The 17,182-nt window shown below is 52.2% G+C and overlaps 1 protein-coding gene across 7 annotated transcripts in view; it reads left to right on the top strand.

Annotated features, from left to right (window-relative positions):
* COL13A1 (collagen type XIII alpha 1 chain) overlaps positions 1–17,182 on the top strand; it is a 158,596-nt gene that overhangs the window by 115,683 nt on the left and 25,731 nt on the right. For 4 of the 7 annotated variants that reach the window (XM_025396675.1, XM_025396676.1, XM_025396674.1 and 1 more), the window contains 12 exons: positions 369–413; positions 1,312–1,344; positions 2,071–2,097; positions 4,896–4,949; positions 5,734–5,820; positions 6,784–6,837; positions 7,974–8,018; positions 8,829–8,897; positions 10,116–10,139; positions 12,009–12,071; positions 13,106–13,150; positions 13,458–13,610. In XM_025396675.1, coding sequence (XP_025252460.1) covers positions 369–413; positions 1,312–1,344; positions 2,071–2,097; positions 4,896–4,949; positions 5,734–5,820; positions 6,784–6,837; positions 7,974–8,018; positions 8,829–8,897; positions 10,116–10,139; positions 12,009–12,071; positions 13,106–13,150; positions 13,458–13,610 — 699 coding nt within the window. Of the gene's footprint in view, positions 1–368; positions 414–1,311; positions 1,345–2,070; positions 2,098–4,895; positions 4,950–5,733; positions 5,821–6,783; positions 6,838–7,973; positions 8,019–8,828; positions 8,898–10,115; positions 10,140–12,008; positions 12,072–13,105; positions 13,151–13,457; positions 13,611–15,641; positions 15,687–17,182 lie in introns of all 7 variants that reach the window. The other 3 variants (XM_025396672.1, XM_025396671.1, XM_025396670.1) reach the window with 1 other exon arrangement.

Genomic DNA, 17,182 nt, shown 5'->3' with positions numbered 1-17,182 from the left:
GGTAAGCGGCCAATGGGTGGCTCCTGCCCCTGGTCCTGTCCCACAGCCCAAGTTCCAGGTACAGCTCAACCACCGAGTGGTAGGTAGATCTTGGGCCAGTCGCTTCCCTTGCTGAACTTGCATTCCACTAAGTGAGCCTCTCTCTCTGGGGGCCTTTCCTGCTCTATGACCTGTAACTTGGGCCCTCCTGCAAGTTCACATAGCTGAGGGCAGGGGCCCACACAGCTGCCACCAGCAGGGTCCTCAGAACTCAACATGAGCGGGACAGCCATCCCAGCCTCCAGACGAGCCATTCTCACCAATGTCTTTGCAGGCTGACAGGCCCCGAGTCTGGTCCTCTCCTCATGCTTTCTCATTTCTTCCTCCAGGGAGAACGGGGCATGCCAGGGATGCCCGGCAAGCATGGAGCCAAGGTACCTCCCCCTTCCTCGCTTCCAAGCAGCCCCAAGGCCCCTCCCCCAGCGCCCATCCCTCTCTCCCCAGCTCCAGGGACACTCTGGAGTCCCAGTTCTTTGGGCCTCCTTCCGCCTGCCCTGGCTCTCCCAGCTGCAGCACTGTGGTCTCTCATCAGTGCGCCCTGATGTGGGCGGCCTCCTCCTGGGTATCTCTGGGTCATAAAAAGCCATTTCAGGTACCCCTAGCTCCACTGCAGTCCTAAGACCCAAGTGGAGAGTAGGGACCCCCAAAAATCACCTCCACTTGAGATTTGCTAAGGGGCACTTTGGGCATCATATATCTCTCAAAGTAGGTGGCCTTGGGCTGATACGAAAACAGGGTTCACTCCAGCCACTCCCCAGTCTGTGAGGGCAGAGATGCGCAGAGCTGACTGTGAGGGTCATGTCAATCAGACAGTGGGGACGACTGTCCTGGTGAAATCAGCCCCTTTACTTTGTCATCTACTCTGCCCCCCTCTCCCGTGGCTTTCCATCCTCCTGCCCTCTCCCCTCCCATCTCCTCCTCCTTTCATAGTCCAATGAAGCTCCCCCTTCCACCCCAGGGACCCCCTCCCAGCCCCATCTAGTGCCCCACAGTCCCCACTGTGCCTCCTAGGAGAGGCCAGGTGGTTGGGAAGCCCAGGGAGCCCTGCAGACTAAGCTGCACAAAGCCCCTTCCTCAGGGTCCATTCTCATGGCATCAGCTCAGCACCCCCACCTCCCAGGCAGGGTTGGTGGTTGCGGAGTTGGGAGGAGTGAGCGGTCCTCCTTCCCATCGCACCATGGGGAGGCTGTCCACTGCACCGCCCCCCCACCCTCCGCCACTGCCCTCTCACTGAAGAATGTCTTCAGACCTTTTTTTGTTTCTCTTTGCCAGGGCACTCCTGGAATTGCCGTGGCTGGGATGAAGGTCAGTGGACTTTTGCAACCAACACATCAGGGACAGGGTGGGAGAGATGTGAGCAGGCAGAGCTGGGTATCTTAGGCTCAGTGGGGTGGCTGGCAGACCAACGAGGGGGCATACGGGATTTGGAAACATTTTTCTCAAAGTAACATTTGTGCCAGGTGCATAACCTTGAGCCAGATGTGTAACTAAGCCTTGCAAGTAAATAGCGAAGGTTTCCTGCCTCAACTCACTAGCCTGCCAAGGCACCAAGGCAGCAGGAAGGCAGCCCAGATCTTTCCTTTATGCTCTATAATTCAGTAGCTATATGCTTCCAAAGCTTCAGAGAGAGCAGGAGTTCATCTCCAGAACCCCCACCCTAACTGCAGATGCTAGGATAGCCTGGAAAAACAAGTGCTCAAATTCAATCTTCACAGCAGGTGCACTTCCAGGGGGCACCATGTCCAAACCAAATACCCATTCCTTCCTCTCCTTCCTCCTGGGCTGTCTCACTTATGCTCCCACCTGCCACGCCCCTCACCTGGGGAAGAATAGAACCTTCTAAGGGTCAGTAGCCTGATAGGCCTCCTTTGGCCTGGGACCTGATGCCTGAACAGAGAAGAGCCGGGGCTGGCCAGATGTTTCACTAATCCCACCCCGACTGCCCCCCCACCCCACCTCCACCAACAGGTGCCTTGCTTATTTGTTTCTGCTTTTTCTGTGTCTCACATTTGTTTCTCTTTTTCCACACAGGGCGAGCCAGGGATCCCAGGAACCAAGGTACTGATACAGAGAGAATGTTCTGGGCTACACAGAGCATTGGTCATGGGCAGAGGTGGGAGGGGCTGCTGCTGTTTTGCTCTTGGTCCCCCTGAGGCTGGCCTGGGGCTGGGGACCTGGCTGAGCAGAGAAGGGCCCACTGGTCAGGAGCACACTGCAAATGCCTCCCCCTCCCTGGGTCCTGGCCTAGCGGCAGCAGGCAGTCACTATTGTCCCCTGCACCTACAGGGTTCTTCCCTCTTGTATGACAATAAGAGATGTGACAAGAAAAAAAGTTGAGAAATACTAGGTTAGAAATATTACACAGGTTTCTTTGCTGCAGACCTTCTCAGAACCTTTAATTTGCTACATGTGCATTGAGGAGCTCTCAAAAGGAAATATCTTATGTGGCATTTTCAAAATTTTTTTGACCAGAACACCCTTTTTTAAAGAGGAAGAGCTTAAGGGACAAGTATTCTGGAAATGCTGGTCAATGATCACTGCCCATCCTACCCCTCACTCCCTGCCCCATCTTCTTATCAGTGACTTTCTCTTCTTACCCCAAAGGGAGATCCAGGAGCAGAAGGGAAGCCGGGGCCCCCAGGTTTGCTGGGAAAGAGGGGGCAGAGGGTAGGATATCGTGTATTTGAGTGTGTGCCCCCTCGTCCTGGCCTCACCAGTCCCCTACTCCCTGGCCTTCCTCCGTGGCTGGTGTGTCGCCTGCAGCGTGCTGTTGGTGCATGTGTCCCAAGATGAGGGGAGTGGCAGGATGGCCTGGCCAAGCTTCAGAAACGACCTCAAGAGCACACCCACTCTCCTGGGCAGCCTTGATTACCCAGCAGAAAGCCCAGCAGAAGGAGGAACCTGCCTCCCTCCACCTCTGCTCCCCAAGGATCTCCATAGGTCAGGACCCACATCCTTTCCTTTTCCACCTGGCCTGCTTCTGAAGGATGCCCAGACTAAGCACATCTGCAGGAGCAGCCCAGGCAAGACAGGGCAGCGGGGACTCCCTCCCACTGCCAGGGCCTCTGCCTGGCCCTCCACAACCCCTCTTGGCCAGCCTCAGGCCACTTTGCCATTCAGCTGCTACCCCGGGGCAGGTGCCAAGGAGAAGACACCCAAAGACTTGGTGTGGTACCTTTTGTGGCTCCAGCTGGAATGAATGTTCATTGAGACATCTGACCAAATTATAAGCCCAGAGCCCTCAGCTCACATTATTACACATGAGAACTGCCTCTTCCCAGGGCCATGGGTAGCAAAGCTTCTTGTGCTGACCTGATACCCCAGCCCTGCTGGTGGGGTGCTCTTGGAAGCTCACCTGATATTGGACACTGCTATGCACTGAATATGTCCCTCCCAGACTCATATGTTGAAGCCCTCACTTCCAGTGTGGCTGTATTTTGATAGGGCCTTGGCCTTGGGGAGGTCAGTAAGGTTAAATAAGACCATAAGGTTGAGGCCCTAATCCAATAGGATTGGTGACCCTAGAAGAAAGGGAAGAGAGAGAGAGAGCTTTGAGAGACCTTTCTCCCTCTCTGCCTTGTGAGAACACGGCAAGAAGGCCATCATCTTCAAGGCAGGAAGAGGGCTCTCACCAGAACCTGGCCATACTGGCACCCTGATCTCAGACTTCCAGCTTCCAGAACTGTAAGAAAATACATTTCTGCTGTCAAAGCCACTCAGACTTTGTTATAGCCACCTGAGCTGACCAAGACAGCTGCTCTGTGAAGCCTTTGTGTCCCAAAAGGCAGAGCAACTGGGAGACAGGGGCTCAAGCCACCTCTGCCGCTGACTTAGTAAGGGGTTGGCCACCAGTCACGTAACCTCCTGGGGCTTCCCCCGCCAAATCTGTGAAATGACAATGGGGTTCAGTATCTCTAAGGGGCTCTATGATTCATGTCATGGGGGAAAAAGGAGTTCTTCTGTACCGGAAGAAGCTGAGTAGGTAAGTGTATTATTTTGCTAGGGCTGTGGTAACAAAGTACTACAGGCTGGGTGGCTTGAGCAGAAGAAATTCATTGTCCCACAGTTCTGGAAGCTGGAAGTCCAAAAGCAAGGTGTTAGCAGGGCGGGTTCCATCTGAGGGCCAAGGGGGTGAATCTGCTCCAGGCCTCTCTCCCGGCTTCTGGTGCTTGCTGGCAATCTTTGGCATTCCTTGGCTTATAGACGCATCACCCCAATCTCTGCCTCCATCTCCACATGGCATTTCCCTATGTGCATGTCTGTGCCCAAATTTCTCCCTTTTATAAGGACATCAGCACATTGGATAGGGGCTCACCCTACTCCAGTGGGACCTCATCCTAACTCATTACATTTGCGATGACCCTATGTCCAAATAAGATGAGCTGGTTATAGCTAGAGGCAGAGAGGGGGGTGTAAGAAAAGACGGAGGGCCCTTAGTTGCTAAGCATTAAGAATCTGAAGAAGAGCAGAGTGGTGAAAAGGAATTGCTTGCCCAACCACTGGCGTTCTGAACTGCTCACCTCTCCCAGGAGACCCCCAGGATAGACTAGATGCTTCTGGCCTTTGTTATGATCTGTGGCCCGTGTGACTTCTCCCCAGCATGAATGACAAGGGCCCGGGTCACATGGGAATAAGGAAAGCAGTCATGCAGATGTCACCAATGCGAAGTGGCCCATGGAAGTAGCCAGCCGGGATGGGGGCCAGGAGGAAGTGGAGCCCTTCGGAAAGCCAGCCAGGGGCAGAAGCAGGGAGGCAGGAGCAAGGGAAGGCAAGGCCCTAAGCTGTGGGGCTGGTGACTTCCCAAACCTGCTGCAGAGACAGTTCCTAACTCCCCCACTGTCTGCATCTCCCTGCAGGGTGAGAAGGGGGCTGAAGGCTCCCCTGGGCTTCCTGGCCTCCTGGGGCAGAAGGTAGGTGTTACTCTGAATGAGGGTTCAGGTCCTTCGTCACCCACATCCCATACCCGGCCCTGCACATCCACATGGGCCCCAGCATTGGATGTGTGTGTCTCCCAGACTGCAGGAAAGGCAGCTGGAACGCAGACAGATTCTGTTTGTTAGGGGAGAGGGGCCATAGGCAGGCCCTGATTGGCAAAAATAAAATGTCTAAATGTAAATAATTCGGTAGCGATGACCTGGTCAGATTTCTTTGTACCGGCTCTGCAAATGCATCCCACAGTTCATGAGCTCTGTAAGATATTTAATTTAAAAATTAAAAAAAAAAAAAAAGATAAGGCCAAAATAAGTTAGGGGAGGTGTGCATAATCAGATGGGCTCCTGGAGAGTCACAGTGCTCCTCAGCCTGTTAGAAGCTAGAGCACCCTGCAGTGATAGGGTCTGCAAAGCCTTATTTAATGCTGCATTGCTTAACATAGTTTGGCCACCAATAACAATGTTATTCCCCATTTTGAATATTCTCAACCCACTGAGCAGTGTTCCGTGGAATACGCTTTGAGAAACACTGCTCCAGACCCAGTTTTGAAGGGTCCCTTGTATCAGCTCTAAACCTGTTGCCCTTCAGTACACACTTCCAATCTCTCTTCAAATCCCATGGCTGGATCAGACCAGTCTGGGGTTCTGAAGGCCCCTGGTCGGTCCCCAGACATCCTGGGGCCCACACTCCATAGTGTCCCTCCAGTGCTCAGCCTAGACCTTCCTCCACACCAGGGACGCTAACTCCACCTTCCACCCTCAGGGAGAGAAAGGCGATGCTGGCAACTCCATTGGAGGAGGCAGAGGGGAACCTGGCCCTCCAGGGCTCCCTGGACCCCCAGGGCCAAAGGTGAGTGTTCCCTGGAATCGGTGTCGGGGAGGCGTTTACCTGGGGACTTTGTCTTCAGCCTGTTCTCGGGGACTTTACATCCCGGACATCCCAACTTCTCTAGCCTTCCCCTGCTCCAGATGTGTGGTTTTCCCCATGGATTCCAAAAAGGTCATTTGGACCCAGCTCCTGCTTCCAAGCAGATAACAGTTGGACCTTTCAGAGGAGATGTCTTCCCTGGGGCAGATGGATAGTCCCAGTGACTCAGATGACTCTGATGTAACTGAGTCAGGGCGCAATGGCTGCAGGACCTCAATGGCTATGCTGTAACTGAGCGAGGGACCGATGGCTTCAGGGCCTCAGGACAGCCAAGAAGCCCCCCACCTTGGCTCTGAGTAGGTTGCAGGTCAACTATCAGCTGGGCCCCACCTGGTACCAGCACATCTGGTAGGTGGCAGCAGTGGAGGCAGCTGCAAATGGAAACTGCCCTCACTTTCCTTTTGCTGCTTGAAAAGTGCAATGGTAAGATTTGGGTTTCCCAAAGCAGATGCCTCCTGTGTTGCTTGGTTTACTTTAGCAGCCCTGAGAAATGAAGGGGGTCTCTTTCTTAGCTCAGAAGGAAAGTGTGAATTACTCTACATGACCTGGGGCAATACACTCATTCATTCCACCCGCATCCACCTGCCACGGGCTGGGCTCTGCGTGGGCCTAGGAGGGCCTGGCAGGGCAGAGTGGACACCAGTAAAGGGTACAGAATGCAGGGGAGGAAAGCAGGGGTGGGCTTCCAGAGGAAGCAAGACCTGGGCTGGGCCCAAGAGTGGGTAGGAGTCAGGGAGGTGGAACAGTGGGAGGTGCTGAAGCCATCGGGGAAAGAGAGGCCCAAAGGCAACACCCAGGGCATGAGCGGCAAGACCATCTTTTCCCCCAGAAGCAGCTGTCCAGGTGCCCAGCATGCCCTCATCCCAACTCTCTCCTCTTCCCCAGGGAGAAGCGGGTGTCGATGGCCAGGTCGGCCCCCCAGGGCGGCAAGGAGACAAGGTACAGAGACCCTCACATCCCAGAGCTGCAAGATGAGGGTCAGCTTGGGAGGTCAAGAATCGTCCCAGCCGGCCCTCAGGGTATCCCTCAGGACCCAAGGCTGACTGGCCATGACCCCTGGCTTCCCTATTTCCTGGTTGGCTTGGGCTTTAGAGAGCCATCCACTGAGACAGCAGTCATGCAAAAGCCAGTCTAGGATGGGACGCTTGACCAGGGAGTGACACAAAGCTTCCCAAGCCACTGGTAAATGAGGGGCTCTTGCTTCTCTCCAGCTACTCCCTATGAAAGGCTGCTGCATCCCTCATGAGTTCACAGTGGCTAAAGTGCTGTGGCAGTGGAGGAGAAAGACAGAGGGTTACCCAGAGGCAGCAGTGGCTCCACGTCCCATGAGCAGGGTCATCAGGAGTCACACCAAAGGGTTCTTGTTTCCTTTATTTTTACTTTCTATCTTGGTTTTTTCAATTGTCTTTCATTATCCCAGAAAAATTGAAACTGCGCTTGGTTTTTCACAAGTTACACCGCTTTTTCATCTATTCCCCATGGCTCTGTCCTGTTTGCAACAGGAACAAATCCTTCTACCTGCCCACTCTGGGAGGTGGGTGCTCATACACCCATGTCCTCCTGAGACCCTCCTGGCACTCCACGTTTCACTCGGCATTCCGGGTCTTTCACGAGCAGAGTGGGCAGCAAAAGAACCGTTTGGGCTCTCGATGGCAACTGACACCCAGATAATTGGCAAAAAGTTGCTGAGCCCTGGATACCTGAGCAGAATAGAATTAAAGAGAAGCAAATGTCCCTGTTCCCACGGAGGCAACTGACTCAGGGGACTGGGGAAAAGGTGCGAGAGAGACAAAGGGGAGTCACTAACAATGAACACAGAACAGAGAGAATGCCACTGAGTCTGAAGTGGGAGGAACTCAGACCCAGAACTCAGAACCGAGTCCCAGAGGGACTCAGAGGGGCAGAGGAGTGTGGGTGGGTGCTCCCTGGATGTTTCCTGAAAGGGCGGAACCTGCACTTCTATGAACTAAGAACTAAGAGGAGCCTCCTGGCCCTTATTACATGGCCCATCTAGGGACATCAGGCTCTCTGTACCAACTTCATCCCCACTTCGCTCCAATTTTGTCATACAACAGGGGGAGCCTGGAGCAGCTGGAGAACAGGGACCAGCTGGCCCCAAGGTATGTGCCTCTCTCGCCTGGAGTCACAGTGTGAAGCAGCTGGTAAATCAAAAAGCATCTGAGACAGGTCTCAATTAATATTTAGAAGTTTATTTTGCCAAGGTTAAGGGCACATGCCCAAGAGACATGTCTGTGCCTTTTGCCAAAGATGATTTTGAGGGCTTCGATATTTAAAGGGGAAAAGCAGGCTGGAGGGGAAAGAGGAAGGGTATGGTAATTCGCACATTGCAAGGAAAAAGGAGCAAGTAGCAGAATAGTTGATTATGTATTAGTCTCACGCTCAGTAAATCGGCACTTTACGTAAGCTAAGGTGAACGTGGAGCAGCTACCTGTGGGGATATTGAACCTTTTATCTGTAGCTCTCTGCTTCGGAACAAAAGGAAAGGCAGCTTCTTGCATGACTCAGCTTTCAGCTTAACTTTTTTTTTCTTTTGGCCGAGTGAACTGGGGTCCCAAGTTTTTATCTTCCTTTCACAGGCTTGACCTTGGGGTCTTGACAGGGAAGGAGGGGAAGAGCATTCTGGCCCTCAAGTGGGAGGTCTAACTGGCAGGACAGGTGGACCCAACCTTCCCAGTTCGGCCTAGCCCAGACTTCTCACATGGAGTCCTCCATTTGTTCTGCAGTCCCCGAGTATCCTCTGAGAGTGTTCGGAATCCCCAGGGCCCCGCTGGCTGTTCTGGGTCCACGTGTGTGCAGCCAGGTGCAGCCAGTGTGGGCGGATAGAGAGCAGGCCACAGTCGCTCTCCAGGCCCTCCTCGTCCAGGCCCTCCTGGTCCAGGCCCTGGGTTGAGATCTCATTTGCCTTCTAGGGCTCCAAGGGAGAACCAGGGAAAGGAGAGATGGTGGATTACAATGGAAACATCAATGAGGCTCTCCAGGTGAGCAGGGTCCAGCCCAGAGGCCAGGATCCTCATGGACCTCAGGGCTCTGCACCATGCCCTGATCGGGGGCCCTTCCACACAGCTGAGTAGGGGCCCTGCCCTCAGGCCCTCAGGCAGCACTTCCAGGAGAGCTGCTTCCTCACTTTCTCTCCTTCGACCTCCCGCTGTGTAGCTTCCTGGCAAATGGCCCCATTACTGGCATCCAGGTGGCCGGGTTGTCTATCTGGGCCCAGCTGGCCAGTTATCCTGCCTCTGGGCCCCTGAGTGCCACAGTGGAATTATCCTGGCACCCCACAAGGTATGGCCCATCCAGGGTACTGGGGCCCCATTTCTTTAACGTATGCATAACCCCCTTTCACACAGCAGAAAATCTTCCTGGAACGCATCTCCTTTCATGTCAGTTTAATCCTGTTTCCAGTTCATGAGCTCCCGCTCCCCACCCTTTAAAGCAGGGTTTCTCGGCTTTGGCACTGTTGACATTTGGGGCTGGAGAATCTTTGTGGTGGGGGGAGAGGCGGTCCTGTGTGTTGTAGGATATGCAGCAGCGTCCCCAGTCTCTACCTGCTAGATGCCAGTAGCACCCCAGCCTCAGCTGTGATAACCAAACTATGTCTCCAGACATGACCAATTATCCCTTGGGGGAAGAAATTGCCCCTGCTCAAGAACCACTTCTTCAAAGGAGTCTGTGTCCATGTGTGACTCCATTTACAAGGTGTAAAATTCTCTTTTAAAGCCAAAAGTCATCTCTCTGATCTGTTTTTTGAGTGGTTCCATATTTTGCTATCCTGTGCCTATTTAAAGGGAGGTGCATGGCAACTTTGAAATCTGGGTCCTGGGAGAAGAGGAAAGAACACGAGAGGGTCCTCAGATGGTGACTAGAAAGAATAAGAGGTGGTGCTTCCTTCCCTTTCAGTAAAGTGAAGTAGAGGTTGCAGTCCATTCAGGGTGTGCCTGAGTCCATTGTAGGACAGCCTTAGAGTATAATCATGCTTAGGAGATGCTGCATATTCTCTGTCCAGTGATTACAAACCTCATCGAGAGGTGGGGGTGGGGGTGGTGTGAGTCTGGGGACCATGGAGCCCACCTGCGAGGGTCCCCCTCCACCCATGCTCCTTTGAGGGGCCCAGATCCCCTGTTTCCATGACTGTGTAGTGAGAACCTTCCAGTTGGCTCTTGGTTTGCTCTTCAACTGATTGCCTGGTGTTGGTTTTTTAGGAGATCCGGACACTGGCCTTGATGGTAAGTCTTGCTCCTCCTGGCTTTCCTTGGGCACTGGGCTGGGGGCTGGGGACGGCAGCCTGGAAGCAAGGACTTGATTTCTCCCCTCCAGAAAGAAGGCCCTGGGCTGCAGATTAGGGTTGACCCAACAGGGCTGGGGCAGACGATGATCTGAGCTGGAGGTGATGGGTCAGGACTGGTAGGTGGGCCTCAAGGGTTGCCCATGCCCTGGGTCATGGCTGTCCTCCATGTAGAGGCTCTTCACCAATACAGCTGTGCTCTCTGGTGACAATACAAATGCTGGATTCTATTTACAGCTATGTCAAGGAAATAGCAGTACTGAGGAGGATGTTTCTAATGTTTCTCTTTTTTCCCAACTTTTAGCTAATTAAATCCATTACCCTGAAAAACTAGTAGCAACCTCCCACATATCCCCCTTTCCTAGAAATCAGTTTCATTATCTGCACTTGGAAAACCAGGGCATTTCAAGCCTGGGTTTTGTACAGGTGCCTACTGGTGACAGGCTATTGGTAAATATTTGTAGTTAAAATGACTACCACCAAGTCTAACTTCTAAGGTAGAGGACAGGAGGAGAAATCATGTGGTTCTCTGACTACTGAAATTTCAATTCACCTAATATTTTTTCATGGCTATGAGCCACAGAACACACTTAGGGATGGCACAAACTCAAAATCAAACACCACTTCTCTGACGTCCCAATCCCAGAAATTGCTATCAATGACGTGGTTCTGGAATCAATGAGTTTCATTTGGATACATTAACATATATTATTTGGCAGGGCACAGTGGCTTATGCCTGTAATCCCAGCACTTTGGGATGCTGAGGTGGGCAGATCACTTAAGGTCAGGAGTTCAAGACCAGCCTGGCCAAGATGGTGAAACCCTGTCTTTACTAAAAATACAAAAATTAGCCAGGCATGGTGGCAGGTGCCTATAATCCCAGCTACTCAGTAGGCTGAGGCACAAGAATCCCATGAACCCGGGAGGTGGAGGTTGCAGTGAATCGAGATGGCACCACTGCACTCCAGCCTGGGTGACAGAGTGAGACTCTGTCTTAATAATAATAATAATAATAATAATAATAATAGTAATGTGAAATAGCTATTGGAAATAAAACTTTTCCAGAAACTTTTTTTTTCTTTTAAAATCAACCTTGAAGTGTAACTTAACACATAATAAAAGGTACTCATTTTAGGTGTAGAGTTTGATGAATTTTGATAAGTACATATACCCAGGTATCCACCACCCAATCACTCTAGAAAATTTCTTCATGTACCTTGGGAGTCACTCCCAGCCCCAGGCCACCACTGCTCTGCTGTCACTTCTGTCACTGTAGATTAGATGTGTCTTTTGCCTCTTCTAGAGTTTCATGTAAATGGAATCACACAGCATCTGTGTCTGGTTGCTTTTGCTCAGCAAAATGTGTTTGAGATGCACTCTTGCCATCAGCACTTGGTTCTTTTTCCCTGCTGAGTAGTATTTCATTGTATGGACATACTATGCATTCCCCTGTTGATGGGCATTTGGGTTGTTTCCTGGAGACATTTTTAAGTCATTATTGGGGAAGGTCAGACTTAGCTTCTTGGAACCCAAAGGGTCGCCAGAGGTGCCCTAGAGAGAAGGAGGAGAGGGTATTGGACGTGGCTCTCCAAACCCCACCTCCACTTCAACCCAGTCACACTTGGTGCTTATATGTTTTGCATTTTGGGTTCCCCATGTTATTTTCTTTGCAAACAAATGTGCTTCTATCACTGGAGAAAGGTTTGAAAACAACTTATCTCTACAAGCCAGCCTCCACATACAGCCCTCGGGAGACAGGCTACCCTCCTCAGTGGGACAGTTCTCCATGTGTCTTTCCTTTCTTTCTTAGGGGCCTCCTGGTCTTCCTGGGCAAATTGGCCCACCTGGAGCTCCAGGGATTCCAGGCCAGAAGGTAAATCTTGTCTTGACAAAGGGGGTGAAGACCTTGCAAGGGCAGCGACCCCAGGGCTTCCCCTCCTCCTGTGACCCTCTCATCTTCCCAGCACCACCGCCATACCCTCCTGCTGCTCCAAAGCACCAAGGGCCCCACTCACCCACCTCCCAGCCGCTGTCGCTCTTCTGTCCTCCCCTTGCCATCTGCTTGGGCTCCTGTAATTCACAGAGCTTTCTGATGCGGTGGGGTCTGGGTCTAGACACACCCCTGCCCTTGCCCCACCCAGACCCACAGCAGGAATGAGGACCCCATCAGGGACCTCCGCATTTGAGCCCCTCCCCAATCCTCCCACCTCAGTCCCTGCCCTTGCTTTCCTTTTACACTCCACCCACCTGTGTTTTTCTCAGAAGGTCTGCCCCTCTGTCTCCCACTCATGATGTCCTCTCCCCTGCAAGTCTCTTTCCCTCTTCCCTTTCTTTCAAAGCCCTTCTCATCTTTCAAGCCCAATTCAAAGACCACCTCCTCTTTGACGCCTCCCCTGATCTGTCAGGCAGAATTCCCTGCCCTTTCCTCTGGGTAGGACCTACATCTTTTTGCCACCTCCCTTAACTCCCTACCTGACCCAAAGAAGGGGCTTGGCTTGTGTGAAGATGAAAGGAGCACCCTGTGGAGCAGCCAGGGCAGGGGTTCTGCATTCAGGGAAGACAGGAAGGCAAGAACCCTTCTGCAAGGGAGCTAAGGGCACCTAGGGCTCTCAGAGGTAGCAGTGGGAGGTTGTGGCTAAAACATGGACATGGAGCCAGAGTGTCCAGACTGGGATCCTGGCTCCCCAGTTCACTGACTGTGGGCCTCAGGCACACAACTCTGTGCTTTGGAGTCTTGTCTACTGAAGAGCGGCTGCAAGTGCATACCTCCCAGCAACACAGTGAGAATTAAATGAGCAAACTCTATGGGAAAGTGTGGAGAGGGATGCCGGGTGCACTAAGCAATGTGTAACTGATGGCTGCTATGGTCTCTGCCCTGAGAGTCACCTTTAGTTGTTCTGGCTACAGGGGGAGATTGGACTGCCAGGCCCTCCAGGACACGATGGGGAGAAGGTATGAACAGACATCCTCCAATCAAACCTCTGAAGACAGTCTTGGCCCTGGGGGCAGGAGGCGGGGCAGGATGGCGCTAGAACTGGCCCTGGTGTGAGCCCAGTGGGCAAGGGGAGATGGGGAGGGGCAGGGAGAGGGACCCACCCTGCAAGCCCCAGGAGGAGCCAGGCAGACCCAGGCTGGGCTGTCTCTGCCTGCCCCAGTCAAGCACCAACGAGCCAAGGCCTTTGGACTTTTCTGTTCTGTCTCCCTCTCTTCTCTTTTCTCCATTAATGTGTCTAAGAAGCGTTGTTGGTATTTTCTAAAGGGACCTCGCGGTAAACCAGGAGACATGGGCCCTCCTGGTCCCCAAGGCCCCCCAGGAAAGGATGGACCTCCAGGAATGAAAGGAGAAAACGGGCACCCAGGGAGCCCAGGAGAAAAGGGAGAGAAAGGAGAGACAGGACAAGCAGGCTCGCCGGTGAGTGGCACGGCTGGCTGCCCTTCCGTGCATACGCCACTCCCAAGCATGATGCGAGCTTCTTTGCACTTTGCATGGTGCCAGCTGCTGCCTGGGCTAGAAACCTGGGGCCAGGACTTAGGGGTGGGGGATTCACTCAGCTTCCCCTCAAGTCACTCACTTTATGAAGGCCAATTTCCCGACTCAGGAGACCTAAGTCCTGCTCTGTCAGCTGTATCCTTGGGAAAGCCACTGAGCCTTGCAGAGCCTCCGTCTCCTTATCTCTAAAATGGCAATAACAATGTCTTCCCTGGATACCTCACTGGATTGCTGGGAAGGAGATGAAGTCATGGTTTAGAGTTGCCTCTTTGGAAAGTGTACAGAAGCCCTATACGCAGGAGAGGCTGCATGTACAGAAACGGGGCCTTCGCCCAGTCCACTAGGCTGCCAACTTGACTTGGGAGCCTTCTCTGGGTCTCAGGCGTTTCCATCTGTGAAATGGGTGCCATCCTAGGCACCTACCCTTGAAGCAAGGGGGCCACATCTTGTGCATGCCACAGTTGGTCACACTCAGCAAGACCACCTTGAGCTCCACTAACAGAAATCGTTGTCATTTTGTAGGGTCTAGACAGCCCAACTGGGGAGAGAAGGAGAACCTGGTGGCCACAGCAGACCGGAGTGGCAGAATTGCCTAGTCCAGCTGGGCTTCTGAGGTTTACAGTGAGGCCAGAGGGCTGGGTGTCAAGGTTGTCTGCAGGCAGCCACAGACGAGGGTCCTCCCTGCGGCCACCAGCCTAGCGGGCACCTGGCACTGTGATGAGGCTGCCCTAACCCCAAGCCTGCCTACCCAGCCTGGGAGCAGGCAGAGGGGGTCCTCTTAACAAGTAGCTACCGCATTTGAGTGTAAACAGGAGTTGCAACTTCCTCGGCTCACAGTATGATGGCCTCTAGAAGCACCAACCTAGTTTGAAGGTGCTAGAAGCTTGGTCTCAGAACTCTCCTCTAGGAAGTGGAAAGAGCCTCAGAGGTCAACCAGTCCCGAGTCTGACCCAGTACAGGACTCGTCACTCAGCTGGCACAGGCAGGCAGCTCACTGCCTCCAGACCTGTCCACTGCGCCATGGGGCAGCCCCAGGATGGAGGGAGCACTCCTGGATATGGTGTGGAAGCTCCCTCGTCAGCCTCCCCCGGGTGACCCCTCAGAGCCTCTGGAGCCATATTTATTATCTATTGCTGCGTAACTGATCACTGCAAAGGTAGCGGCCTAAGACAATACACATGTATTGGCACATAGTTTCTGTGGGTCAGGAGTTCAGGCACATCCTAGTTGGGTCCCCTGCCCGTGGTCTCATGCGGCTGCAATTAATGTGTCAGCCAACTGCATTCTCATCTGGAGCTAGGGATCCCCTTCCAAGCTCACTGGTATTGGCAGAATCCAGTTCCTTGCTGGAACAGAACTCAGCTCCTAGAGGCCACCTACAGTTCCTGCCACCTGCGCCCCCGCCCTCCCCACCCCCTGCACAGTAGACAGTTCACATTATAGCCACTGGCATCTTCAAGGCCAAGGCCAGCAGTAGGGTCTCCCTAGTGCCTAGTGCTAGCAAGACAGAGCTGTGTGCATGTGTGTTTGTGTGTTCATGTAACATATTTGTAACATAATCTTAACATATGTTATATGTCACCATCTGTATGGCATGTATGTTATAATCTGCAATGTAATCATAGAAGTGAGGTTCCATCACCTTTGCCATGTGCCTTACTCCATGGCTAAGAAAAAAAGTCACAGGTCACCCTAAGGCGTGTCCGCTGCACAGTCCATAGAGAGTATCAGCCTCTCCTTCCTGTACTAGAGCCTCAGATTCTTCAAGACCGTGATGACAGTCCCTGCCCAGTCTTCTGTCCTGCAGGCTGACACCTCCACATCCTCCACAGTGTTCCTTGCTGACCCCTAGACTAGTCGCGTCCCAGTCTAGTTTGTCACGGATGTGAGGGTACGTCTGTCCCAGCCTTTCCCAAGGGCTGGCATTCATGCAGTGGTGTTCTGTGCCCACAGGGAGAGAAAGGAGAAGCCGGGGAGAAGGGCGATCCAGGAGCAGAGGTACATGAGAGATAATCTGATAGAGACCCATCAAACGACAGTCTCTGCAGAATGCACAGTGTTTCTATGCTTTAGAATGAAGCTTGCAACTGCCTGACGTTTACGTTTACTGAGCACCACCGTGGGTCAGGCACTGAGCCTCTGGACTGCTCCAGTCTTCTCAAACCACATCTCTCAGCAACCTTCACAGAGCACCTCCTGTGCTTCCGTCCTGGTGCTAGAGTCTGGAGATATGAAAGTAAACAGAACTTGCCAGGCACAGTGGCTCATGCCTGTAATCCCAGCAATTTGGGGGGCCGAGACGGGCGAATCATTTGAGTTCAGGAGTTCGAGACCAGCCTGGCCAACATGGTGAAACCCCGTCTCTCCTAAAAATACAAAATTAGCCAGGAGTGGTGGCAGGCGCCTGTAATCCCAACTATTTGGGAGGCTGAGGCAGGAGAATCACTTGAACCCAGGAGGCAGAGGTTGCAGTGAGCCAGGATTGCACCACTGCACTCCAGCCTGGGCAACAGAGTGAGACTCTGCCTCAAAACAAAACAAAAACAAAACAAAAAAAAAGGAAGAAAATAAACAGAACCGTCCCTTCGCCGTTCACAGTACCCCATAATGGGCACTAGCATGGGAGCAACTTAGGGAATCAGGCAAGCATCCCCAAAGACGTGCTATTTGGGCAGAGTCTTGATGGCTTTGTAGGAGTTTGCCACAAAGTTTCAGAGGTAGGCTTTCCAGATAGAGGCATTATTCTTTTGAGAAGTGAGATGGTGAAAGGAGGAGAAGATAGAACAACTGAGTGAGAAGTAGTCAGGATGGAGGCAAGGTTTTCAAAAGACAGCGGAAAATCAGGCATATTTGTAGACTCAGGGGCAAGAACCAGGAAAGCAACAGAGATCAAGGATGTGTGAGAGACAGGATGTTTGGTGGCAGGGTCTGGGCAACCCAAATAGCACCTCAGACCCATGGGAGGGACCACTAAGCCTTCTCAGTCCCCATCAGGGTGGGTTCACCTTGCCAAGCCCCATCTGAATGTAGTGAAACAGACCTGATTGTACAATGTGCATGGTACTTGTTTCGAAATGGAGAGCCTCCTAAAGAAATGATCCTAATTCAGGAAAAGCATTATACGCCCACTGTCCCTCCCGGAAGTATTTAAAATAAACATTGGAAACAGCCTAAATTTCTATCAAGAAGGAAAGGATTAAATAACTTATGGTAATAATACTAATAGTAGTAATAGTCACCACGTCTGAGTGCTTTCCTCGTGCCAAGCACTGCACTAAGCCCTGGGTATGTAACAACTCATTTTCACTACACTCAATGAATAGCACAGCACTATTACCAGGAAGCTGGTGGGGAACATATAAAAAATGGAAAAATCAGTTTCACATTAAGTGAAAAAGAGTAGAAAACCAAATTTTATATATATATGAAATCATAAGCATATACATATATGTATATACAATTATATGCTTATTATATATAAATATCAAAAGTAT

Source organism: Theropithecus gelada, chromosome 9 (genome assembly GCF_003255815.1).
Source record: "Theropithecus gelada isolate Dixy chromosome 9, Tgel_1.0, whole genome shotgun sequence".
NCBI lineage: Eukaryota > Metazoa > Chordata > Mammalia > Primates > Cercopithecidae > Theropithecus > Theropithecus gelada.
The sequence above is the reverse complement of the archived record's forward strand: the minus strand, read 5'-3'. Positions and strand labels throughout refer to the sequence as shown.